Source organism: Tamandua tetradactyla, chromosome 1, assembly GCF_023851605.1.
Source record: "Tamandua tetradactyla isolate mTamTet1 chromosome 1, mTamTet1.pri, whole genome shotgun sequence".
In the NCBI taxonomy this organism is placed as follows: domain Eukaryota; kingdom Metazoa; phylum Chordata; class Mammalia; order Pilosa; family Myrmecophagidae; genus Tamandua; species Tamandua tetradactyla.
In genome coordinates, this window is record NC_135327.1 from 195,987,973 (window position 1) to 196,014,239 (window position 26,267).

At 44.0% G+C, this 26,267-nt stretch overlaps 1 protein-coding gene across 10 annotated transcripts in view; it reads right to left on the reverse strand.

Moving 5' to 3' along the window:
* Window positions 1–26,267, reverse strand: part of PRKAG2 (protein kinase AMP-activated non-catalytic subunit gamma 2) — a 614,065-nt gene that overhangs the window by 317,456 nt on the left and 270,342 nt on the right. For all 10 annotated transcript variants that reach the window (XM_077150199.1, XM_077150232.1, XM_077150194.1 and 7 more), the window contains one exon: window positions 7,207–7,278. In XM_077150199.1, coding sequence (XP_077006314.1) covers window positions 7,207–7,260 — 54 coding nt within the window. In that variant the 5' untranslated portion in view covers window positions 7,261–7,278. The remainder of the gene's footprint in view (window positions 1–7,206; window positions 7,279–26,267) is intronic.

Below are 26,267 nucleotides of genomic sequence, written 5' to 3' on the forward strand. Positions count from 1 at the left end.
TTAAGGGAGAGGTTAAAATTTTTCTCTTTTTAAGCATTTTGATGAAACGCATTTCGATGTTCTGTCTGGAGATTATTCTGCTTAGTTGCTAACAACCACCTGTCTGTGGGACTCAGGCTTTCTGAAGCTTTTCTTAATACGAAGAATGATTTTTAATAAGGGGCTCCTTGTGTGTGCACACAGGCAGTGGGAGAGGGAAGGAGCAGAGAGATGCACTGAGGTAAGAAGAGCCCATTTAAGGAAGAGAAGATGAAACCTAGAGCAGGGTGGTAGGGGCAGGGATTCGGGAGTCAGAGAACTGACTTGGAAACCTGGCACCAGTTTCTAGTAGTGTGGGCAAGTGACTTAACCACTGGAAGCTTCAGTTTCCTTAGCCACAAAATGAGGATACTAGGAGGCCTGCTTTCAGAGTATTATGAAGATTATGTCGTATAACCCAAGTTATAGCATTTAACCCGAGTCCTGCACACAGGAGTACGCACTCAGTCTTTATTTGATTACCTCTTACCTCATGAATTCTGTACAAATAGGTACTTATTATTAGAGGAATATTAGGGAGGAGAGGAGATTTGAAGGCTGGAAGAAGAGGCAGGGCTGAATTACAGAGAGTTGCTGGGTACTGTGATAAGGACCACATCTTTCTTTGAGGGGAACCTCCTGAAAGCTCTTAAGCAAGGAAATAGCACAGACAAATTTATTTAAGAAAGACCATTCTGGTAGCCTCCATAATGTCTCTCTCACCATCACTCACAGAATGTTTCAGAGCCAGGAGGAAGGAGAACGTGCTGGCTGGAGGCACAGAGGTTAAACTCACAAAGCTCATAAAGGGAACCAAGAGTCTGACCCCCGACCTTATAGCCTTAGCCATCACACATGCACCGTATTCCAGAGAGCAGTGGAAGTGTCTGGAGGGAAAGCACCTGGGAAGGTATATGAAACACAACAAGAGTCAAGGTCAAGGAAGAAACTATTAAATACTAAAGCCACTTTGATGCACTATTTGAAGGGCTAACTCCAAAAGTCTTCTCCATGTTTAAAGTGCTCTTTGCAATGCAGAGTGGACTCTGCATGGGGAGATGGGAGAAGAGCAGAGCAAATGCTAATGTTTGGATCTGTACAAGGTAACAAAGACCTACAAGTTAAGATCTAGGTCATCAGAGAATTTATGGTGAATGCCAGACAAACAGCAACAGTGCTGGGGGAAATCTAAGAACCGTGGGAATGATGCAGGTGAAGAAAACTACATATCACAGGGCTGGGTTTGGGGTTGGCCCCAGGGACAGAGAAGGCCCTCGAGGGAGAGGACCCTGAGGAGAGAGGTGATGGAACTAGGAAGTACAGACTGACAGCCAATCACTTGGACCATGAGGGAGAGAAAAAAAATGGGGCTGATAGATGGGGGAAAGATGAACCAAATATCACTGGAAAAGCAGTCACAGGGCTTAGAATGCCATTTTTTTTTTAAATGCCAATGTGAACCATGTTTGATGGGTAATGGGAAACACTAGGATTATGTAATGGAATTTGTAAAATTCCATTTTACAAAATACATTGAGAATTCCAGGCCACCCAAATCAGACACTCAGCAATCAAGCCTGCAGAACTGGGGTTTGGGATTGGGAAGTGGGGGGAACAGACCTTCCACTCCTCTGCCCTGAAAATGGCAAAGAATGGCAGACCCTTGGGCCCTGCGCAGCCTTCTCTCACAGGCAACGACACAAGCTTCATCACACTCCTTGAGAGTGAGAAAATGAGAGTGGATTTTGAAAGACACTTTCATCCAGCCTGTTTCCTGCTAGGTTGGCGGTGGGGAGATACAAATAATGGGTGGCAATTAAATCTGCCAAGGACAGGCCTTGGCGCTTGCCTTTTAGCAAGCGGTAACAAAATGATACTTTGATCAACTTAATTGGATGATTTCCCGGGTTTGGATGCACAAAAGGGCCCAGAGACTCACAAGGGCTTGCCTGGTTCCACGGAAGCTAATGGAGAGAGTTGGCCTTTGAGGCCACCTGCCCAAATTATGCCGAGCAGACAGGCGATCATCAGGTATGCTGCTTCCAGAGAGGGAAGAGGACGCAGGAGGGCTGGGCTGCCTGAGGCTTGGATCTTAGCTGTGTCCCTTCCATGTTAGGAAAGAAGAATGTTTCAGGTATGTGAAAATGCATGAGGACTCCGGTGGATGTCAACTTCAGAATAGGCCGGAAAGGACTGACAAAACTGGCCATGAGCGCCTCTTGTGGGTATGACAGAAATGGGGCAGAGGTAAAGGAGGTTGCAGCAAAGGATGTCAGGAAAGGCAAACTTGGGTAGAGAAAGTCTTAAGATGAGGGGACCCAAGTAAAACCCTGGGAGCCACGAGAACAGTGGTGATAAGTCAGGGAGATGCCTCCCTGGGAGTCCAACTCAAACTGGGGAGGGGAGGGTGGGCCAAGGTTCACAGAGGCCCTGGCCTGGAATCCGGGGAACAAACAGCTCACTCAGAACTCAGTTAGTTGAAAGTGGGAGAGTTCAGGGCAGCCATGAGGCTGAACAGAAAGAGCCTGTTGGGGGAGAAGCCGAAAGAGAGAGTCTTTTGAGATCACATTGGACTAAAGTCCCACAGCTGTCTACACAGCCACATGAAATGAAACCTCTGTAATTCAGGTAAACCATGTATGGATGCATTTCTTTCACAGTGTCCTAAAGCCAATGTGCTCTCCACATCTAAGAGATGATGCACTAATGTCACACTTATGTGCTAGACCTACCATTAGAGCACTTTCCATGTGCCAAGCACCATTTTACTCTTTTCCATACACTATTTCATTTAAGCTTTATAATAGAAGCTAAGAACTATCATTAGCCCCAGTGTGCCAATGGAGAAACAGGTTCAGAGATATTAGTATCCAAGATTTCATTGTTCAAGATTACAATGAAGACAGGTTTACCAGGAAAGAGGAACTGAGGAGATGTGTCACAGTTTTGGGATCAAGGTATACTAAGAAGAAAACCTGTAATCATTTATTGGAATTAGGGGTGCCTGGGCATTCCACAGATTCCTCCTGAAGCCAGGCTATGCTGGCTGACCAGGAATAATTGCAGTGGTGTTGGAATGTCCTAGCGATGTTGCCTGAAAGTGACCTGCCTCTATGGATCCTGGCCCAAGCAATCACATATCACAGCTGGGCATATTCAAAGGGATCAGAATTTCTGCAGTCTCTGCTATGTGAAAAAGAGCTGCTACCCCTTGGGGAAAGGATATCAGAGAGAGAGTAAAGGAAGGATAGTGGATAGATCCATTTCCCTTGTTATTTAAACCTGAATCAACGGATGCTAAGGAATGGTGAACAAAGAAAAGTGAAAGGGGGAACTCGCAGTGAGGCCCAATGTACCCTCATCCATTTTACCATAAGTGGGTACCTAGGAAATGGAGTAGGCTGCCAAGTATCAAAGAAATATTTAACCTAGCAGTCATGAGGCTTTTCAAACACCTCTCCCAAAGAATGAAAGATTCACTAAGGAGATGGGGGTCTTATTCACAAGCTACAAGGATGCAGAGACAAGCCAGAAGTGGCAGGAAGCATTGAGGTGGTATCTTCTTCATCTTAGGACATTTACCTGCATTGCCTGTCCCACCAGCCCAAAGTTCAGGTGCAGTAGAAGACATACTGGACTGAGTGTCAAGCTATCTGAAGTCAGGCCTATCAATTATTAAGTAGTTATATGACCACAGAAAGTCTTTTTACCATTCCTAACTCCAGGTTCCTCATTATCAAAAAAAGATGTATGTGCTATATGGGACCCCAGGACCTTTACACAGCCTAGGAAGGAAATCCCAGTAATGATAAGAGATTAACATTTTCCATCAACTTGATTGGATGGGGGACTCCGAGTTGGATTTAAAGGAAACAAAATTCAGAATTGTGATCACGTTTTAACACCTGAGTTCACAGCTACAAATTCACACACACTCATACTTGCTTACATGGACGTGACCTGGAGGTTCTCATGTGGGGTATGTCATTAACCCAATGAGGTTCCTGGGGGCAAGAGTTGTCGCATCTTCATGGCATCTGTTCTCTGGTTCCTAACTGCACCTCCTCCACAGGGACGTCAGAGACTCCTACAGAAGCACCTCCTTATTTTCCTATTCTCACTACTTTTCTCCACCTTAGGAGCAAACCGTGTCTAAATATTTGCTAAATATCTAAATATTGGGAAGAATTTAAACCATGCTCTCCTTTTCAGGAGTCTTTACATTTTCAAATGGCTCACTAATATTAAGGGGGAGACACTATGTGGAACATGACATTCAGGGGTGAAAGTCTCCCTGGCAACGTGGGACATGACTCCCAGGGATGAGCCTGGCCCTAGTATCTTGGGATTGACAATGACTTCCTGACCCAAAGTGGGCAAATAAATGTAATAAAATAAGGTATCAGAGGCTAGGAGAGTTCAAACAGAGTCAAGAGCCTATACTGGAAACAACTCTTATGCAAGCTTTAGCTAGATATTGCTATTTACCATGCTTTGCCAAGCCCCAGTCAAAATCATTCCTGTTAACCCTAAAGAACAGCTAGGGCTCTGTCTGAGATTCTACAAAAGTTTCACATACTAAGATTACTTTCCAGAACCTACAACCTTCAGGTGGGTTCCTCGGCCAGGTAAGTCCTGAAACCCAGAGGGGCCAGCCTCTCCAGGAACATCAACTAGTTCTATCTCCCCTATCCCGTATTATTGACAGCCCTTTCCAACATGAAAAAGTTAGAAAGGTCAGGGCCCAAATACCCCTAAAGACCGGGAGAAGGATCAAAGGAGAAGGAGGAGTTAAAACAGAGAAGATAGGATTTAACAAATGCCTATGACTGCTGAATCATTATATTGAAATTTCTTTTAGTTTCTGGTGTCTTGGATCAGCTAGAAGAAAAATCTAAACTTGTGGAACAGTAAGCCATACCAAACTCTGAAATCTGTTCTATAACTACTTGTTACAATGCACTTTGAAATACATTGCCTTTTTGTATATATGTTATATTTTGTAATAAAATCTATTTTAAAAGAATATTAAGGAGGAGAATTGGGTAGGAAAAGAGGGAAGCCCTTTCCAGGTTATATGGAAATTATTCCAGATAGGGGGTCACCTAACTCTGCCTACCAAAAAAGCTGGCCCTGCCATGTCAGTATAAATCCACAGTTACTGGAGTCTAATGGAAAGTGGAAATACAAACGATTCTAGGATCAGGAGGAAGTATGTCTGTCCTCTTGGGGTGGGGAGTACTGCATGGGGGAAGGGGTGGGAATGGGGAGACTAAGGAAAAGTCATGAGCAACAACATCAGTGGGAAAACCAAGCATCCCTTGCCCTTCTCCCCTTCCTCACACTTCCCCTTCTCCAAAACAATACTTTCCACCTGAGGCTTTGTCTCTAGTTTGCTTCAGGAAATCAAAAGATATAGGGAGAGGAGGGTGCTGTTGAATGTTTTACCAGAATAAATGTCTTCCCTGTTAAATAGGTACTCAAGTTCCTAAAGTCTTCTGCAGCATCTATTGCCATTTGCTTGTCAGGTGCTGTCTAATACAACAGTCACCCCCCTGTGAGCTTTCTTCTCTTCTGCCCAACCACATCGAGAGAGCAAGGCCTACATCTTACACTTTTCCAATGGCAAGCAAAGTTCAAAGTCAATGTTGGCAGTAAGAAAACTTTATGGTCCTTATCTGCTCAGATACTATTCATTTGTGACAACTTTATTCTGGAACCCCTCTGAAAATCACCAAATTGGGGGGGTGGAGAGGGCAGGGTAAAGTTAGTGAAACTCCAGTCTCATTCCCCTGACCCCTAGCCAGAGCAGCTCTGTCCATCTTCACTACATTCCAACTTCTCACTTCAGTTTGCCCTTGGAGAAAGGTTTTATGGAGTCAAGTGCAGTGAAACTGCTAACCTATGGCGAACATAATAGCGTCCTGCTTGATCAGCCTAATGCAGCCAGCAGGCCATAGGTGTCCACAGGACTGAGAACTCATAAACTCTGCCCAGCAGGACCTTGAGCTCGAGTAGTTCCTTTCCTGTCATTACAATTCTTCCTCTGTCAGCCCAGAGCTCTGGAGGCCAAAACCTATGAGTAGCCTCTGAAAGCTTTTGGTGGCAGGTCCACGATAACCACTAATAAGATCACTTGTTCCAGGACAGAGCAGGGAACAGATGCCAATTGAACTCCACAGGTCTAAACCAATTCGTTGATTCAATTGTATGTAATTCAAATGCTTACAAAACAGATTAGCTTTTTCCAGTATTGGAACTCCTGCCCAAATTCCAGGCTGGCAGGCATCCAGAGCCAAAGAATTAATTTTCGCTCTTTGCGTCCAATCTCAGACACTGCTGGCATCTCTGTCTCTAGTCCTGAATTGCAAATCAGTGTCCACGGGGATGCTTGGCTAACAGGATTCCTGGGGTAGGACATCCTGCCCCCAACTCTCTGTTACACCTTTGCTTCTTGGCTATAGGAGAAACTGGACAGCTACTTCTACCCATCCTTTCTTGCCATGGTCACCCCTCACCAGAAATGCATTTGTCTTGATACCACTGACTCCCTTTCCACCTTCACACTCTGCATCTCAGCTGCCTGATTCTATACAGCCTCATTGAGACTCTGGTCTCCTAAGAGAAGTAAAATTAATCCATGGGGATGAGGGAGGGGAGAGCAGTGAACTAAAGAGGACTAGGAAAAGCAAAAAAGGAGGATGAAAGAGAAGAAAAAGAGAAGAGAGACAGCGTCTGGAACAGGAGGTGGGTGGGTGTAAAATGAGATAAAAGAAAATAGACGAAGCCTGCGCTACTGGGGGAGGTGGGGAGCAGGCATGGTAGGTGGAAGGAATGCTTATCTGTGATGGAGAAGAACTGAAAAACCATAGATGATCTCCAAATCTCCCATCTGTTAATACTCTTTTCTGTGCTAATTGGCACCTCGGGTGCTTAGCTTATTGTTAATCTTTCTCGATTACCTCTGCCCACGCTGGGGACTTGAATGTGCAACAGTTGAGCCCAGCTGGAGGAGAAGAAAAAGAACCAAGCCCAGGACCTCTCAGATAGGAGAAGCAGGTGGGCAGCAAGGTACGGCTGTGCTAAGGGATGGATGCAGCCACAGCTGGGCTCTCCTCTCACTAAGGAGAACGTGCTACATGGGCTCTTTGGACAGACTGTGAGACGCAAAGAGGAAGACGACCTTACCTTACGAGAAGAATGCTTTTCTGAACTTTCCACATCTCCATCCAGGAACGGCATGGCAAAGGAACTCAGATCCTAGGATGGAAGAAGGACAAGTCTATCAATGTCAGCGGCTTCCCATAGTCCTAAGTGTGTATCACCTCCCATCTTCTGGTTCCTCTTCTTAAAGACCAACTGTGGGGTGCATGGGTGGTTCAGTGGTAGAATGCTCACCTTCCATGTGGGAGACCAGGTTCAATTCCTGGACCATGCAGCCCCGCCCCTCCCCAAACAACAACCATGAAGGAGAGACATAGGCAGTAAATGGGGCACCAAGGGGAAGAGATGTTAGTTTCCCCTTCGAAACTCCTGTGTACTCTCCATATTCCCTTCCAGAATGCTAAGCCAAATTTCCAGTAGCAGCTATACTTTCCGTTACACAGGGAAGACAGAAGGAAGAAAAAGCTGGTACTGAAATGGACAGGAAGAGAGAGATGCAAAGGAAGGAAAGCAGAGCGATAAGAGTCTCATCTTGGGTTGTTTTGGGGAATGGCTGAAGGAGAGGACTTTATCTCATATAAAAGACCATGAAACCTCTATGTTCCAAGGCCTGTGTGTTAGCACTGCAAAGTCCATGGGAGTTGCAGTGGCAGCTGTGGCAAAACAAACAGTAGATCTGATGACATTAGGGGCGGTGAGGAATGGTATGAGAGCCAAGGACAGACTCATCGGCTGGTTCTGCAACACAAACTCATCATGACTACAATGGAAGCCACCATGTTCATCTTCAGCCCTGCCCATCTTTCTGCCACATCCTGCCTCGGTGAAACCCCACTGGGCAGACAACACATCCAGGACAGCCTCCTTCCTTAACCTTTTTTCTCCCCCAACCCCTCCTCTCTGCCCACTGCTGCTGGAGGCCAGGTCTTCATCCTCCCTTGCCCAGGCCCTGTCTTTGGTTAACCTCCTTCTCCAAGCACTTCATTCTCACTGCATTTCAATCCACCCCCCAAACCTATGCTTGTAGAGTGATTCTGTCAGTGCCTCCCCTAAAATCCCAATCACCCTACAGCCTTGGCAATGACGGCTACCATTCCTGACAGATTGGAACACACTGGTGAGCTCTAAAATAGGCAGATTCCCAAGCTATGCCCCAGACCTCTCCACACAGCCTCTCTGGTTTCAGTTTATTTCAGTGATTCTCCTTCTTGGCTGCACATTAGAATTACCTGGTGAGATTTACTGTTTGCAGTGCCTGGGTCCCACCTGCAGGGTTGGAGTTGGCTGGTCTGAGGCCAGCCTTTGCTTCTTAATCCAGGTGGGCAGCCTAGTGGAGGCCCAGAGCTCCTGCTGAAGCTCCTAGAAGGGTCTCAGGATCAGACCGGCCCGGCAGGACCAAATCCAAGTCCTACGGTCTGGCCCCAACTACCTCTCCAGCCCTATTATTTATTTCTTTTTTATTGTTTAAAAATACTTTTATTGACACATCTCCACACACATACAGTCCATATTGGGTGCACAATCAATGTCCAGCCTTATTTTTGATGCACTCCACACCCATCTCCTTCTGTCAGCAACAGCCTTGCCACATTCCCTGCTGGTTTCCAAACAGTTCTGTGTCCATGGATGCACTGCCCGGAATGCTGCCTCAACCCCCCCAACCCCCCCAAAACTGCTTCCCTCCAGATCAGTTCCAGGCCCCTGTTCTACAACCATCCATCTGCTCCCAGTGGAACTGACCCCATTTCCTTCCCTTCAGTTCCTCCAAGGAGGCTCCAGTCTCACATATCCAGCACCTCGCACTGAGCCTGGCACAGAGGCAATGAATAAGTCGGCAACGCTGGTAGCTGGTAACCATTCCCCAACCCCTCGAGCCCTTTTGCTCCTCTGTGCCTTTGCTCCTGCTTCTTCCTGCCCCCACCCCACTCCCTTAATCCTGGTTTACAGCGCAAACTCAAATGTGTCACTCAAAGCCCAATTCAAATATTATCTCTGGCTTCGACCCACCCTCAGGCGGAATGAATTATTCTCTTATCTGCGTTCCCACAGTACTTTAGACATACCTTTATTACAGGACTTATCACACTGTGTTACACTCATTTATTTACTGGCCTAGTTTCTAACTAGACTCTGATTCCATCAAGGGCAAAGGGAAAAGCTATTTATCTTCATATTCTCTATCTCACGTTGTAGCTAGCATACAGCAGGTGCTCAGAAACATTTGAATCAACTCCTCTGCCGGCCACCTGCTGCCACAGCGGCAAATGTGAGGTGCCAGAGAGCAAACTAACAGGCCCCACAAGAAGAGGTTTTCTGGTTGCAGCTCCCTGGAAGTGAGGGGAGGGTCAGGAGTGGGCCACTTATCTCCAGTTTTAATGAGTACATTCCTCTCGTGTTTCAATCATTGCCCTCTAACATTTGTTCAGCAACAGCCGTTTCCCCATGCAAAAGCATTTTCACAAATACCAGTTCCTTCCTCACACATCAGTCTTAAGAATTATCACATCCCAGCAACTGAGTCCCAAAGAGGTTGTGACTCATGCCAAGACTGTCAAAGATAGCAACATTCCGTCAGCACCTGGGTTCTTACTCTGTTTATTGGCTACTTGTCAACAGGCTGATTTTCATTCTTTCATTTCATATCTGTATGGCATGCTCTGATTAGACTGAAATATTCTAACCATTTCTCCTATTTTTCTAATACGTAGAAAATAGCCTAATTTATGGTGCTATAAATTATTGCATAATTTATAATGAAGCACTCCTCAATACATGCTGACCTTCTTGAAAGAGCTGAGCCAAGACACTGCCTCCCAGGCTCCAGGCAACAGGATGAGAGCTGCAGCTGGTTCCAGGCAGCTGTTTCTGACCACAGTGAGCCTATTAAAGTATCAACTCAACCCGATCTTTTGGTGTGCCCACTTGGCCACTTTTGGACACGGGCTGCAGGGTGCCCTCCTGGTCATGCATCCCCGCAGGGAAGCCCCTTGGCATGGCTGGTAGGCTATTCTGGAAGACTTCCCTACCCCCACACTTCCATTATTTTAATCTTGGCTTTTGTCCCTCAGAGCTCACCAAGAAACATTATACCCCTTGGATGCTGGGTGTAGGGAAATCTCTAACTAACTGCAACTTAGTAAGCACAGAGACTGTTAGCACAGAGAATAACTAGAACCTGGCCTCTGAGCTCAGCTGACATTCCAGAAGGGCCCAGGCCCTGGAGTCTACCTTGTTCATGTGGTCTCTACATTTACAATGCCTACCACAGGCTTCATGGTTTCCTTGCTCCTGTTATCCACTCCTTGCCCCAACCCTTAACTACCTCCATTTCTTTAGATTGTCAGGCCCTGACTGTGTAACTGGTAGATGTTTCATCGGGCTCTGTCAAGGTGCCAAGAGGAATTTAAGACTTGATTTCAGCCAAGAGATGGCTAGCTTCGGTACTCTGGAGTTTTTATCTGCCGTAAAAAAAATGTATTTTAGGCCTTGATCACCTGCTCATAAGACAATTGCCAGGGTCTTTGCGGAAAGTGAGTTTTCAGGAGTTGGGCCCATAAGTCACCTGCCAGGAAAGCTTCAGGACAAAAGAGAAAAGAGGAACCCTAACTCTAGGTTTGAGTCAATTCCTAAGATATGAACTGACCTTAAAAGCAACTCATTTAACCTCCTCTCCAATCCTCTTCAGAAGTCTTCCACAAAAAGGTAAGGTGTCAACAATATAATTATCATTAATGAGTGTGTCCTGAAGTCTTCAATTGCTGCCTCATTTGATCCTTACAGCCATCCATATAAGTAGGAAAGGCAGGTGGTACTATTTCAGTTTACAGATGAAGATGGTCAGAGAGGTTAAGCCACTTGCTCGAGGCCAGACAACTAGACAGTAGCCAGCAGGTACTCTTATAACCCAGATCCATCCACTCTCAGCAGAGACCACTTTCTGTTAAACTCCACCACCTCCCTGGGGTGGCTCAACTCCTGCTAATAGAAAAACAACTTGATATCAGAGGCTGTCTTAAAGATATGGAGCTTATTAATAAGCATGCAAAACGAGGACGTCAGGGAAAGAAGGAAGGATGGATGAAGGTTTGCATAGATCAATGATTCATTCCCAACACCGGTCAAGAAACTTTCTCTTTAAGTACTTTTTCATATTAAAAGTAATTCAGCTTTGTATTGCACAAGAAAGGAAAACTATAGACCAGTAGCCCTGAAAAATACACATAAAAAAAATCCTCAACAAAATGCTAGGAAACTGAATCCAGCAGCATATTAAAAGGATTATTATATACCATGATTTAGTAACTCCAATCTGAAGTATATACCCTGAAGAACTGAAAACAAAAAGTTGTATGCAAATGTTTACAGCGGCACTTTTCACAATAGCTAAAAAGTGGAGACAACCAAGATGTCCATTAATTAATGAACAGGTAAACAAAATATGGCATATTCATACAAAGGGTTAATATTCAGCCATAAATAGGAGTGATTTACTCATACATGCTACAACATGGAACCTTGGAAACATCGTTATGTGAAAGAAACTAGCTATAAAAGGCCACATGTTATACAGTTCCGTTTATGCAAACTGTCCAGAAAAGGCAAATCCACAGACACTGAAAGCAGATCAGTAGCTGTCAGGGGCTGGGTGAAGGGCTATTGGGGCATGGCTGCTGATGCAGGTTCCTTTGTGGGGTGATGAAAGTGTTCTGTAATTAGATGTAGTGATAGCTGTACAACATGGAGAATATACTGGAAGCCACGGAATTGCACACTTTAAAATAGTTAAAATGGTGGATTTTATGTTATGTGAATTTTACCTCAATACAAAGAAATTATTTCTTTTCTCTCTCTCACACACACACACATGCACAAAATAATTCTCCCTTGTGTTGCAAAGAACAGAAAAGTATAAAGAATCTTACCACCAAATGACTGTCACTGAACATTCTGGCACTGTTCTACATTTTGTTTAGTTTTTTTTAATACCAAAAAAAAAAAACTATTTTAGTACCAAAAAAGCCCTCCAAAACTATACAAAAATTATAGCTTTTCCCCTGTGCTGGTTTGAAAGGATTTAGGTACCCTAGAAAAGCCACACCTTAATCCTAATCCAATTTTGTGAAGGCAACCCTTTCTTTTCACCCCTATTCAGCACTATAGATTGGAAACTTCATTAGATCATCTCCACAGAGATGTGACTCACCCAATTGTGGGTATTAATATTTGATTAGATGGAGATGTGACTCTACCCATTCCAGGTGGCCTTGATTACTTTACTGGAATCCTTTAAATAAGGAAGCATTTTGGAGAGAGAAAGACAGAGCCACGAGATCCATGAGAGCTGAGAGCCCACACAGCCAGAACCTTTGGAGATGAAGAAGGAAAACACCCCCAGGGGAGCTTCATGAAACAAGAAGCCTGGAGAGAAAGCCAGCAGACATCACCATGTTCCCCATGTGCCTTTCCAGATGGTCTTTCTTGAGGGAAGGTAACCTTTTGTTGGTGCCTTAATTCAGACATTTTTATAGATTTGCTTTAATTGGGACATTTGCATGGCCTTAGAACTATAAACTTGCAACCTAATAAATTCCCCCTTTTAAAAGCTGTTCCATTTCTGGTATATCACATTCTGGCAACTAGCAAACTAGAACACCCCCTCACTTATCCCAACATTTACCCTATAAGATAGTAGAATTTCTAATATTTATAATAAAATAATTTGCTAGCTCTTGAAGGAGAGGGAGTGTTTAACACATGTTTTAGCCCTGATAGTAGGTTCAAAGTACTGTGTATTGATCAGCTAGAATTCTGAGTTTTTGGCTTTTATCATGTTTTGCCTTTCAAAACTCCTTTGTTGATGCAGCTGGGACACCCCACAAAGAGGGCTGATGGAAGTGCAAGCACAGGACAAACAGAAAGGCTGCCAGTGTCAGGGACCCATGGCCTCCATCTCCCAGCCAATTAAAGGGTTTAAAATATCAGGTTTGTGATAGAACTTTCCTGTGAAATTATCAGGCAGTTAGATTCCTACTGAGGAAGGAATACAGCTAGGATGATTTGCATTCTCTGTTCCCACTGAGCAAACCTGAGTACATAGTGCACCATAAACAGCTGAAAGAATTCCCAAATTGAGTGTCATTTTTAGGCTTACACAAGCCCCCTTATCCCCCAGGCCCATGAGAATACCACCTGCTAAAAAGACAAAGTCAGAATACCAGAGTTCTAGCCCCTGGCTGAATTATTTACTATCGGTAAGAACTTGAATTTTCATCTGTAAAATAAAAGGGTTTAACGACATAATTTCTAAAGACGCCTTTTAGCTCATACATTCCCTTGTTTTAATCTATTGAACTGAACGAAAATAGGCATGACCAAGAGCATTTTGAAAGAATGTTGCCAGATTGAGAATAAAATACATTTCCCAGGGGGGTGTCAGCGTAGGTTCAATGGTAGAATTCTTGCCTGCCATGTAGGAGATCTGGGTTCAATTCCTGGCTCACGCACTTCCCCAAACAAACAAACAAAAACAAAACAAAAATTCAGCAAGTTGTCTTGCAATAATGGGATACTCACATGGAAAAAGAATGAAATGTGACCCCTGCCATACGGCATACAAAAAAAAAAAAAAATTCATCTCATATCTCTTTTTAGCCCTAGAAATAGTTATTTCCTACTCTCAAACTACACAATACATCTCCACGGCTCTCAAAAGGGCTTTTGAGTAGAGAATTAATGAACATCAGTTAAACCAATGGAGGAACAAAAGAAATGTTTTCATTTCCTTCATGATACCTTGTAAATGAAGTATTTATGACCCAGCAGTATCCCTGGCTTTCTGATCTTAATGTGTCTCTTGATCTGTTTTTAAGGTTCTAACCCTCTGATTTTTATATTGATTTTCAAGGTCCCTCAATCCCAAGGACCTGGGTTGTTGGCCCCAAAACTCTGCAAGAGCTTCCAGAAAAGCAATGAGTGGACTTAATGAAACAGACATTCCAGTCATAAGGTCCCCTTATCTGCCTATCCCCCCACACCCAGGTCCTCTAACCCTCATTAACACGGGTGAGCTGCTTGCACTGAGATAGCTTCATCTGTTTCTAAGTTGTTTTCACCATGACTTGGAGTTTGCCTCTTGTGGTAATGGTCTTGGCAAACCCCTAGATGGGAGGCACAAGTAAGGTGTCTCCAAATGGACTGCCCTTGCACAACACCTCAGAATCTGCCAAATAGGCAATTCTTGGTACTATGGTGTCGGTGGGGTGGGGGTGGCCAGAGCCATGGTCAATTGGAGCCTTTGAGAAACATTCAAGTTATATAACCACTCTCAGAAAAATAAGGAACAAATACTGAATTACTGGAAGTTGGCAACAGTGGAGGGACAGGGGCCAAATTAGGGAAAGCCTAAGCCTAACTCTCAGAGAAGTTCCAAAATCATTTATTTTCCACAGAGGATATCATGGTTTCTAACTGAAGTCTGAGGGATATCCTGATGTGAAAAAGTAAGCAAAACCTCACCATTTTTCACTCCTGCTGCCACCCTCCCTCTTCCCTCTGCACAACCTGGCAGTCCCAGCTCACTTAACTGGCTCTGGGTTTCATCTCCTCCTTGCCTGGCCCTCTACGGCCAACATGGGCTTTTGCTCTTATGACTGACTGCAGGAAGGAAAGTGCTTCAGTCCACAGGGTTTAGCCCAGACTTTTCTCCAAAGAAAGAAGCTCTGGCTATGGAAAAAAAAAAAAAGGCAGGAAGCTGGCAGCATGACCCCCATGCTTTAAGGAAATATCCTGCTCCAATGCTATTGCTGATTCCTTACCCAGCCCAGCTCTCCCTTTAACTCCTTGGGTGTGGTAAATCTTTTCACCTCCAAGAGACTCTGGTTTACACCTCCAAGAGCCTCTGGTTTACAATCTGTAAAAGGACACAATGCCTTGCTTACGTGGTGGTGGTTGTAAAAACTAGACAGTATAATACAAACAAAGGTCCTTCCAATAGTGTAAAGCCATACGTGGTATTGGGGACCATAAAAGCCACTGACAACACACTCCAGTCTGAGGATCAAAGGCTGTGGAGGGGGCAAAGGGCATGAGGACATCATCAAGAGCCACCGGGCACTGGCCACCGGGTCCCAAGTGTCGCTAACCTCAGAAATCAGGGCAGTCTCTCACGTTCTAACTGGGCCTGATATCAGGTTGAAAAGGCTTATGCCAAAGACCTTAGCTGCCCCTCCCTATAATTAAAGAGCTGTCTTTATCCTTTTCCCAAGCCGAGAGGCAGGATGATTAATAACTTGTCACAGCGATTTGCACAGCAATTCTAAAGAGGGATTACAAAGCACTGGCTGCTGCTTCTTTAACAGTTTTTGGCTCTCCTCTTGTTAAAAAGGAAGCTGGACCTTTCCCTGCCATCTAGGCCACCTTTGCATGGTCAGAGTTAAATGGGACCTGAGATGGTCCCTGCAGGTCTCCTCACTTTATAGCTGAGCAGAGTGGAATGGTGGTGACTCATGAAAGGCCCAGCCCTCAGTTGGTTGTCCCCAGCCACGAGAAGCTTGTGCCATGGATCCATGAGGGGCTCTTCCAACTCAAGTTCCCGGTGTCCTTTCTCCATTCTGTACTAGCTCAGGGCCCCCAGAGTGGCCTCTTAAACTGCATACACGCCCAGGCCAGATTGAGACCAGTCTCTGCTAACCACTAAGGTTTAGTAATCTAAACCTAGCTTCTTGTCTTCTTCCAGCCTGTTTGAACTCTTCCTGGACAAAGGGAGTGGGAGACGGGCAGGGGCATGGCCTAGAAGGACAAGCTGGGTAGAGGCTACAGGGAGTCTCCGCCAGCACACAGTCCAAGTGCCTGGGGAGACACCAGAAGGTACAATTTAGGAGCCAAAGCTGCATGGTCTGCTGCAGTTTTTTCTCCATAAACAACCAACATCAGCCTTCTACCCCCTTCAGTAGGTATGTCCTGAGTTTCAGGTTGCTTCTTCAATCCAGCAGAACAATTCGAATCTCTACAGGTGGTATTTCAGACCCCTTAGCCAGGTGATGGGAAGTGAGATACAATGGAACAGGGAGCTTCCAGTTCCACTGAGCAAGTCCCAACATGGAATCCTGGATCTCTTTACCCCAAGCTCATAGGTGTCAAGCATGGGTAAGAGTCCAGGGCAAAGGGAAGGCAGCAGGCTGTTCAGAACCTTCCAGGCTGATGCTGAGAAGGTGAGCCAGCAGATTTGTTCTCTGCACACTGCTGTTCCTCCACTTTGCCAAAGGCTGCATAAAATATTCAAAGGAAAGAACTGGATATGTGTACAAAAACTGATGTAGTGATCAGATATCAAGTAAAGATGAAGCTGATCTGGATAGGACTAAGGTATGTCAGAAGACTGGGTAAAGGATGATATTCATGTTTTAAAACTTCGACTTCTGTGCGAGACTAAAAGGAGAAATGTTTATTTGGTACCAAATTTATATTTTGGGTAGTGCATTTCCTAATTTAAGTTGTATGGTCAGTTTAGTTAACATCATAAGTACATGGAATCTTGAATAGGGCATGAGATTTTGTTGGTTGGTCCAGGTTAGTGAGATGCCCTGATAAATCCCAGAGAGATTTGGATAGTGAATAAAGAAGTATTTGCAAAGTCCCCTTGGGGGAATGGGGAGAAATAGGGCAATATTCAACTTCCCCATTTGGGAAATTTCTGATATTCTAGCAAGCAGTAGGGACAACCAAATCAATAGGCCAAGCCCTCAATCTTGGGGGCTACACCTATGAAACTTATTCCTGCAAAGGATAGGCTAAGCCTACTTAAAATTAGGCCTAAGAATCACCCCCAGAGAACCTCTTTTGTTGCTCAGATGTGGCCTCTCTCTCTCTAAGCCAACTCAGCAGGTGATCTTACTGCCTTCCCCGCTACGTGAGACATGACTCCCAGGAGTGTAAACCTCCCTGGCAACGTGGGACAGAAATCCTGGGATGAGACAGGACCTGGCATCAAGGCATTCAGAAAACCTTTTTGACCAAAAGGGAGAAGAGAGAAATGAGACAAAATAAAGTGTCAATGGCTGAGAGATTTCAAACAGAGTCAAGAGGTTATCCTGGAGGTTATTATATATAGATAATATATAGATAGATATGATATATAGATAACCTTATGCATTATATAGATACCTCCTTTTTAGTTTATGGTGTATTGAACTGGCTGGAAGTACCTGAACTGTAGAGCTGTGTTCCAATAGCCTTGTTTCTTGAAGATGATTGTGTAATGATATAGCTTTTACAATGTGACTGTATGATTGTGAAAATGTTGTGTCTGATGTTCCTTTTAACTAGGGTATGGACAGATGAGAAAAAATATGGAGAAAAATAAACAAATAATATGGGGAACAAGGGTTAAAATAAATTGGGCAGATGGAAATAATAGTGGTCAATGAGAGGGAGGGGTGAAGGGTATGATATGTATGAGTTTTTTCTATTTCTTCTACTTTCTTTTTCTGGAGTGATGCAAATATTCAAAAAAATGATCACGGAGATGAATACACAACTATGTGATGATATTGTGAGCCACTGATTGTATGCCATATATGGAATGTTTGCACGTTAAGAATGTTTGTGTGTTTGTGTGTTGATTTAGTAACAAAAATATTTTTAAAAAACTGGTGTAAAATTTTGTCCATCATCGCTATATTCAGTGACAAACAGGAAACAATCCAAATAGGTCTCCCTTTGCTGTCATGGAAGGACATTTACAATATATTAATGACAATGGCGGGTCTACAGAAGTACTACAATAACAATATAGCTTACTCTTTTTGAGCCTCAGCTGTAAAATGAGGTGACAATTCTTGTTTCACAAGTCTGCTATGTAAATGTTTGTCATGGCATCTCATTACACTGTATTATCACTAAGTGCCTTTCTCTTTCCATATTCTACCCATCAATATGGCTATATATGACCAATATAGTATGGTCAGTACTATATTGTACTACCTTTGAGTCATGAGTATCTCCCAATAATTCACAAATGATCATATTCCTTCCTGACAAAACTGATGCTCATTAAGGTGCTCATAAGCTCACAAATGCTAGGCTATAAATGACTGATGGTAGCTTACAGTATCCTAAATATCAAAACTTTATGATAAGGGAATGAGAGTCTAATGGGATATTTTGAGAAGTTTAGGTCTTCTGAAAGCAAGGACAAACTGATAAAGCGAACCACCTGTAAAATGAAGGTCAGGGCCTACATTTCTAGGGCTCTTCTCAGCTCTGACGTTCTGAGATTTCACTAAGAGAAGTTTTAAGATAGAATCTGAAAAGGCTAGGTTTCTGGAGAGGGTTATTTACCCACAAATAAAATGCCAAACCACCAACCAGCACTGCTGTAGCCTTGGTACTGAAGGCAATGGTAAGCCACCTAAGATTCAACACAATGCCTGGCCAGCCACATTCTCTTTAATTATCCGGGCCTCCTGCATTTTAATGTTCTCTTAAGGAAGAGAAAAAAGAGAGAGAAAAGTGGAGTTGGAGCTGGGTCTTCTCTATAGACTCAAAGGTCCTTCAGTCAGATTCTGAGGCTCCCCCAGCCTTCAGCTCTACACAAGCAATAGAGGCACTACAGGGTTAAAAATCAAGTTGTTTTGGTTTATGCTTGAAGACAAATTGCAGAAGGGACATGACAAATTAAAATAACATTGGGCATGTAGGGAACATTTTTATAAGGTTACAGAGTTGCTGGCTGGCTCCAAGACACATAGTCCTTTACTTAGGAAAACCCTGCACAAGACATTAGGCCTTAGAAGACTGCCATATTTCTGCTCCTAACCATTGCCAAACCCGTGGCTTTGGCATTTAGTGCAGGAGTTCAAGTTTGCAGTGGTTTTCAGCTCTGTGTTTTCAGAGCATCAAATGTCCAACTGTATAAAATTTTATCAAAGGATTCTTCCCAAACAAGTTAAAGTTCACTTTCTACAGGTATCCAACGATCCTTCCCTTCCTGACTTGTAGTGTTGTCTACTTACTCTGTGCCAGGCACTTTACAGACTGAAAAGTACAAGATATTCAGGGGATGGAGTAAATACCAAGGACTTAGGATACAAGGACTTACCAACATAAACATAATGGACAGAAGTGCTTTTATTTGTTCACCTGCACTTTCACCCCAGGGGTGGACACACTACTCCAGAAGCATTTGGCCACTGGTTTTCAAACTACAAGTCCTAATCAATCAGTGGACCATGACATTAGTTTAGTAGATTGCACAACCACCAAAAAATGAATTTGAATGAAATAAGAACACATCTATCATCTCATAAAACATTTGTTTCCATTATTCATACAGACACATAAAGATATTGAATAAAACCTAGTTCTTACTGCGTTATTTTAAAAAGTCTGAAAAATTCTGCATTAGATCAGCTTTGAAGTAGTACAGGTAGATTTCAGGAGACAGAAAGGGGATGACCGTTTGTTCCTCTAGGTGTCACCAGAAGTGGGTAATGATGAGACCTATCTGCTTTCTCTTGTCCTGGATCAAGCTTTCTGACCCCTCTTTGTATTTTGTGCCCAGAAACATAGACAACATAAAAAGATGGAGTAGCACATCTCTTTAACTATCATGGGGAAAGGCAATTCCTTTCTTGCTTACCTTTTCTCCAACCCCCAGATGTCTCTCTCCTGGCCCTTCCATCTGCTCTCTGCCCCACCTTGGGCAGCTTGGCTCCTGTCAAATCCAGTATTCCCAGGCCACCCCTCGACCTAGGTCACCAGCTATCCCCTTGGAGGGGACTGCCACCCCAGACCCCTGCAGCAGTGGTATTTATCAGCATCTGTACAAGCCTGGCCCAAGCCTGCTGCTGAAGACCATCCAGTCTCCTGATGCTTAAACCCAGAGACTCATAAAGTTATAAACTATTAAATTTGGAAATGGTCTTGGACATCTTTGAAGTTACACCTTCATATTACAGGTGAGGAAATGGAAATCCAGAGAGATTCAGGTGAGTGGCTCAAAACTACATGGTGGAATGATGACCCAACCAGAACCAAATCTTGGTCTTACAACTTCTAACCAATTCTCTTTCTACCACACAATGTTCTTTCTGGCTGATTTTCACATATAGAGTAATCTATTAAAATGTTTCCATTGCATAAGATAATATCTTACAGAGATAGATGTGAATGTGTATGTAAGCCCTTGGCTTGTATTAGGGATACAATAAATGTTAGTTATAATCATTTGTCAAGACCATCCCCTAATTTAAATTCTATTGGCATCTTTGCATCTTTTCTCCAGGAACATGACAAAGCTCTTTTCCACATTAACCTTCTTTGTCATCGCCAACTTTGGGTGAATGTGTTACTTCCCCAGGATTCTTCATGCTTGTGATCATAGTCATTAGGGTGAGCAGCTGCTCCAAGAACTTTCTTGGAACCACAGAAACCTGGTGTCCACAGTGTCCCCCTAAGAACTGAAGGACTGTAGACACTTTGCCCGGGGTGGTTCCAGATACCTCCAAAATTTAGGTACAAGTGTAGGTACAAAGTCCTGGCACAACAGCAGGTACCTGGAAACTAGCTGGGTCTAGAGATGCTATCTGCTAACTTACCTAGTGAAAGCCAGGTCAGAGCATACTCCAAATAGCTCCTGCTAGGAAATCTGGAGTTCTGGGGTAGAAAAGGAATGCATTTGGGGAAAACCCAACACCTCTTACAAAGCCCACTGATGGTTCTAAGGAACCCCATGCTGGGCTTGAATTCCCCACAGTGTAGGCTAAGGATACTCAGAATGGACAAATTGATCTTTTTTTTTTTATCCCTTTTACTGATTTAGCTCCTGTTGTTAGAAAGGAAGATGAACCGAGCCTATGCCCTTTCTATCCTAGATACAGATTTCTGCCACTAAACAACTGCGTGAACTTGGAAACTCACTTCCCATCTCTGCTCCTCAGTTGGCTCACCTGACATAGGACATGGTTAGATTTGAGCACTAGAGTTCCTCCAAGTACCTTCCAATCCCCAAATTTTGTTCCATTCAACCCCTCTTCCCAGCACAGTGATTCTACTTCCCGTTTAGATGTGTCCTAAGTGGGCCTCACGGCCATGGAGGGGCACCACTGCCACCTGGTGGATGCACCCCATGTTCAGGCAAAGCCCCAGGAAGCTTGAGCAGGTCCGTGGCACTGACAGGACAAACACCAATAAAAAGTTACAGCAGCCAGCGGCCAGGATGGCCTCAGTTCCCTCCTGCCAACCATCCCGCATCGCGCAGGGCCCTGACCACCCTCTGTCTGTCCTGATAAGGGAACCTGCAATCTAGCTGAGAGGACTGAAGTTCCCCCAGAGGTCTCATGGATTCACCTGAGAATAGGAGCTGGAGACATCACTTCACCCTGGTGCCCACTGCTTCCAAGTCACTGCAGAGTGCAGGTGAGGCACTGCGTTCCATCCTCCCAAATCAGGGAGCCAGGGGTATGAGGCTGCAAGGGATCTTGTCTAAGGCTTGGCTTTCAGGCAGATGAGATAAAGGGGCAAGGAACGCTCGCTCGGAGATTAAATGACTTACCCAGGGTTAGTCAGCACCAAGTCTGGGAGAAAGGTCCAAGCACCCTGGTCTCCTATCACTCAGGCCAGGCCCTTTCTACAGTGTCACGCTGCATTCTTGCTTTCACTTTCCAGACAGAAACCAAGTACTAGCCAGAGTCACTAGCCAGCTCTCAGAACATCTGAAGGGAATGAAACAATTACCAGGCCCAGGTGGACAATTGGACTAATTGTAGAGACTAAGTAGGTGCAGCACAAGTAGTTTAGAGCTGCTTGGCCAAAGACTTCAGGTTGCAAGCTGTGGCGCAAATGAATCAAACAAGTGAATTTGCTGGGGCTTTCTGTGTTTTTCTTTATTTTTTTCTTTTTTTGCTGCCAACAAACCCAATTCATCCGAGGGGTTTGTTATATAAGGAGGAAAGGGAAGAATATTCTGGGACATGAAGCCAAAGTCACCAGACCTGCGGAGACTTCTAGTTCAGCTGCTGCTCCAGCAGGGAATCAGGTACAAAAAAACAGGGGCTTGTTTATGGATTTGGTTTTGCAAGGAAGCACACACACAAACACACACATACACACACACACACACACACAAAGCCTGTTTCTTACACCCTAGGAACCGGGCTAAAAGTCATCATCTCCTAGGACAGAGTTTGTACTTTATTGTGATGGTCCCTACAGTGCATCCCTCATGTGCAGGACAGAATCCCAGGCAGCCTTTGCCTTCTAGTTGGACAGGAGGTTGCATATCTGGTTTGGGTTCAACTACGGGAGTAGGAAGTCAGAGACTCCCTGACCATGTCTCCAGCATTTCCTACCTACTCCCTTTTAGAGCAATTCAGAATCTTTATTTCTTAGTGAAAAAGCAAAGAAACTTCTGGAGCAGATCCTCTGGTGATATTCCTTTGGGACTGCCTGTCCCCTGGCATCGCCAGCCCCTTTGTGCTTCCCCTTGGTCATCAGTTACCAGTGGATACTGACTTCTGCCCACTCTAGACAGACTTCTGAAGCCTCCTCCACCATAGATCTCTGCCCTTTGTGCCTACAAGGTTCTGGGGACCCCTTTCTCCACTTACAATCTGGGTGCTTCACGTCCAAAGTCTTGATGTCCACAGTGAGGGGACTTGACCTTCCAGGATAGCCTTGGGCAACCGACACTTTCCAAGGATCTGTTTTTATTTTTTTATTTTTTATTGACAAACACGAACATTCTTAACATGCAAACATTCCATACATGGTGTACAATCAACGGCCCAAGGATCTGGCTTTTTGTTTGTTTGCTTTTGGATGGTCATGCACCAGGATATCGCACCTGGGTCTCCAGCATGGCAGGCAAGAACGCTGCCTGCTGAGCCACGGTTGTGCCCCCCCCCGCCCCAAGGATCTGTTTTCAGACTGAACTGAGAGACTAGCATATCTTTGGAGAGATCCTCAGAGAAGCATGTGAAACTCCACGGGCAGAGGAGAAACTGGAAGTTGCTCATGGGCTATTCCCAGTAGTCCACTTGGTTCCCTCAGCTTGCAATTTGCCTTATTTTCCTGGTTTAAATGACAGAATTTAAATATAACACAGACTATCTGTGTGCTTGGTCCAGAGAAAAGCGTAAAAATGGAACGGGGACTTTGTTGGCTAAAACCTTCAGGAGGCTCCCTATATCTGGGGGAAAAGTTGACCGACTCCTTGCCTAGGCATTCACACACACACTCTACATTCCGGCCCTCGCTTTATCTTCTGCTCTTCTCCTATATTACTCTTCTGCTCCAGCCACTTGACTTACATACTATTCCCTGAACACCCCCTCTTGCTTCACATTTCCAACCTGCTGCTAATATCAGTGCTTCTCAAACTGGGGGTTCGTGACCCACAAATTTGAGATTATTATATAATAAAAACAATTATAAAAATAATTGTAAGTAAGCCAAAATTTCTTTATAGTGACAGTTAGCTATATAAAACCATTTTCATTGAACACAGTTTCAGCATTTCTTGCATTGGAGTTCAAGGCCACATTATCAGAAGACTCCCTTAGGGGGTTTCTACATTACACAATCTGAGAAGTGCTGGGCTTATACCATATTTTCCTATTTGGATAGACCTCACTCTCTTTCTCATATCCATCTATATGTCATTTATATGTCACTCATCCTTCAAGAACTAGCTCAATTCCTACAAACTTACAAAGCATTTCCTGACTAGTCCAGTTGGAGATGAGCTCTCATGCTAAAGCATTTTAACACTTTAAAATCACTCCCTCAAGCAATGCTCATTTGCTACTTCTATATACTTCATCTCCGTATAAGGTGTGAGCAACTTAGGAGCAACAGCTATATTGTCAACTAGTATTTTGGGATAGAAATAAGATTCACAGGATTCAAAAGTCAAAGTAAAATGATATATAAATTGAAAAATCACTCCACCCTTGTCTAGGAGTGATTTCTTTGGGGAACGATTTTCTTTTCCCACTAAAGAAATCACTTTTAGTGTATTGTATCCAGCTAGGGTTCCTTCATGCAAACACAAATATAGGGTATTTTCCCCCTTTTTTATACAAACAGATACCCACTATATTATACATTCTGTTCCATACCTTGTTTTTATCACTGATTGAATCCAGGAGATCCTTCAATATTAGCACATAAAGTTTTTTGTTTGTTTTTGTTAGCTACTGCAGCATCTTTGATTGCATAGAATATTCCAGTATAATCAGTCCCCTTTAGATGACACAGTCAGTTTTCAATCTTTGACTATTACAGATAAAGCTGCAATGAAAACTCTGTATATACTTTGCCTTACCTTTTTATTTTTTATTTTTTTTTGGGGGGGTGCATGGTCCAGGAATTGAACCCAGGTTTCCTGCATGGAAGGTAAGCATTCTACCACTAAACCACCCGTGCACCCCTCCCTTACATTTTATAGACATCTATTTCCCAGAAGTGTGGTTCCTGGCTCAAAGGGAATTTATGATTTGGGGCAGAAATTTCCAAATGCCCTCCTTAGGGTGGGCATTTGTACTCTTAACCACAATATAGGAGAAAATATGTTTCTCAACAGCCTTGTCAGCTGATTATGCTGTCCAATTTCTAGAATTTTGCCAGACAGGTGAGCAATGGCATCTGGATAATTTAAATTTGATTTGTGTTTTTGAAATCCTTTTGTTCCTTCATAGTACACAATAAGTACTTGAGGTAGTATCGTGTGTACACTATTTCTCAAACTACAGATAGGATATCCATCATGCAATCAATTTAGTGGGTCCACAAAGTTGAATGTGTGTGTGTGTGTGTTTTAAATGAAAAAGAAAAGGAAAAGTGCCCTAGGAAACTTGCCTTACTGTGTATGTATATTCAGCAGGTCATCATGTATCGGTCCTTACTGTATGGCTCACAATCAAGGTTTCAAGGCTACTGGTGAATTAGCCTTGAATTGGCTCAAAGCAGTCTGCACATTGGCTATGTGTGGAAGCTTGCTTCCAAGATGGCCACATCAATGTCTTCCCTCGCTGTACACATAAGCCTTTCCTCCACTGGGAGTAGCATATATTCTCCCTCCCCTTGACTTTGGGCTGCTGTGATTAATAGAAACACAGCAGAATCGACACTGTAATTTCTTAGGTCAAGTAATAAGAAGGTTTGCAGCTTCCCCCTGGGTCTCTTGGAACATTTGTCCAAGGGGAAACCCACTACCCTTTAAAATCCTGAGAACGCCATGCTGTGGGGAAGCTCAAGCTGGCCATGTGGAGAGGCTCCACGGGAGTATGCCAGTTTGAAATTATTATCCAACCCCAGAAAAGCCAGGTTTTAATCCTGATCCAATCCAACCCATTGTTTAGGGTGGGAACTTTTGATTAGATTACTTCCATGGAGCTGTGGCACACCCAAGTGTGGGTAGGGTCTTTTGAACAGACGGAGATGTGGCTCTGACCTTTCAAGGTGGGTCTTGCTTAGTTTACTAGAGTCCTTCAAAAGGGGAAACACTGGAGAGACCTCTGATGCAGATGTTTGGAGAACAATTGCTTCAGGGCCAACAGTACACGCAGATGTTTGAAGATGAAGAAACAAAATGCCCCGGGGAAGCTGTTTGAAACCAGAAGTCAAAGGACCAGCAGACACCAGCCTGGTGCCTTCCTAGCTGACAGAAGTTTTCTGGACCCATCGGTTTTCTTGACTCAAGGTATCTTTCCCTGGATGTACTAGTTGGACATTTTTCTGGCCTTAGAACTGTAAACTTGTAACTTAATAAATTCCCTTTTTAAAAGCCATTCCATTTCTGCTATATTGCATTCCAGCAGCTTTAGCAAACTAATACAGGCAAAGAGCTGCCTTACCAGCCCAGGCACCAGACATGACAGTGTGGAAACTTTTAGAACATTCCAGTCCCAGCCACCATCTGACTGAAAATGTATGAGGTACTCTGAGCAAGAACTTCTCAGCTGAGCCTGTCAACCTCTAGATCTGGGAGAAATGATTCCAAATCATATTTAAAAATTTTGGGGTGGTGTGCTGGTTTGAAATAAAGTATGCCCCCTAAGAAAAGCCATGTTTTAATATAAATCCCA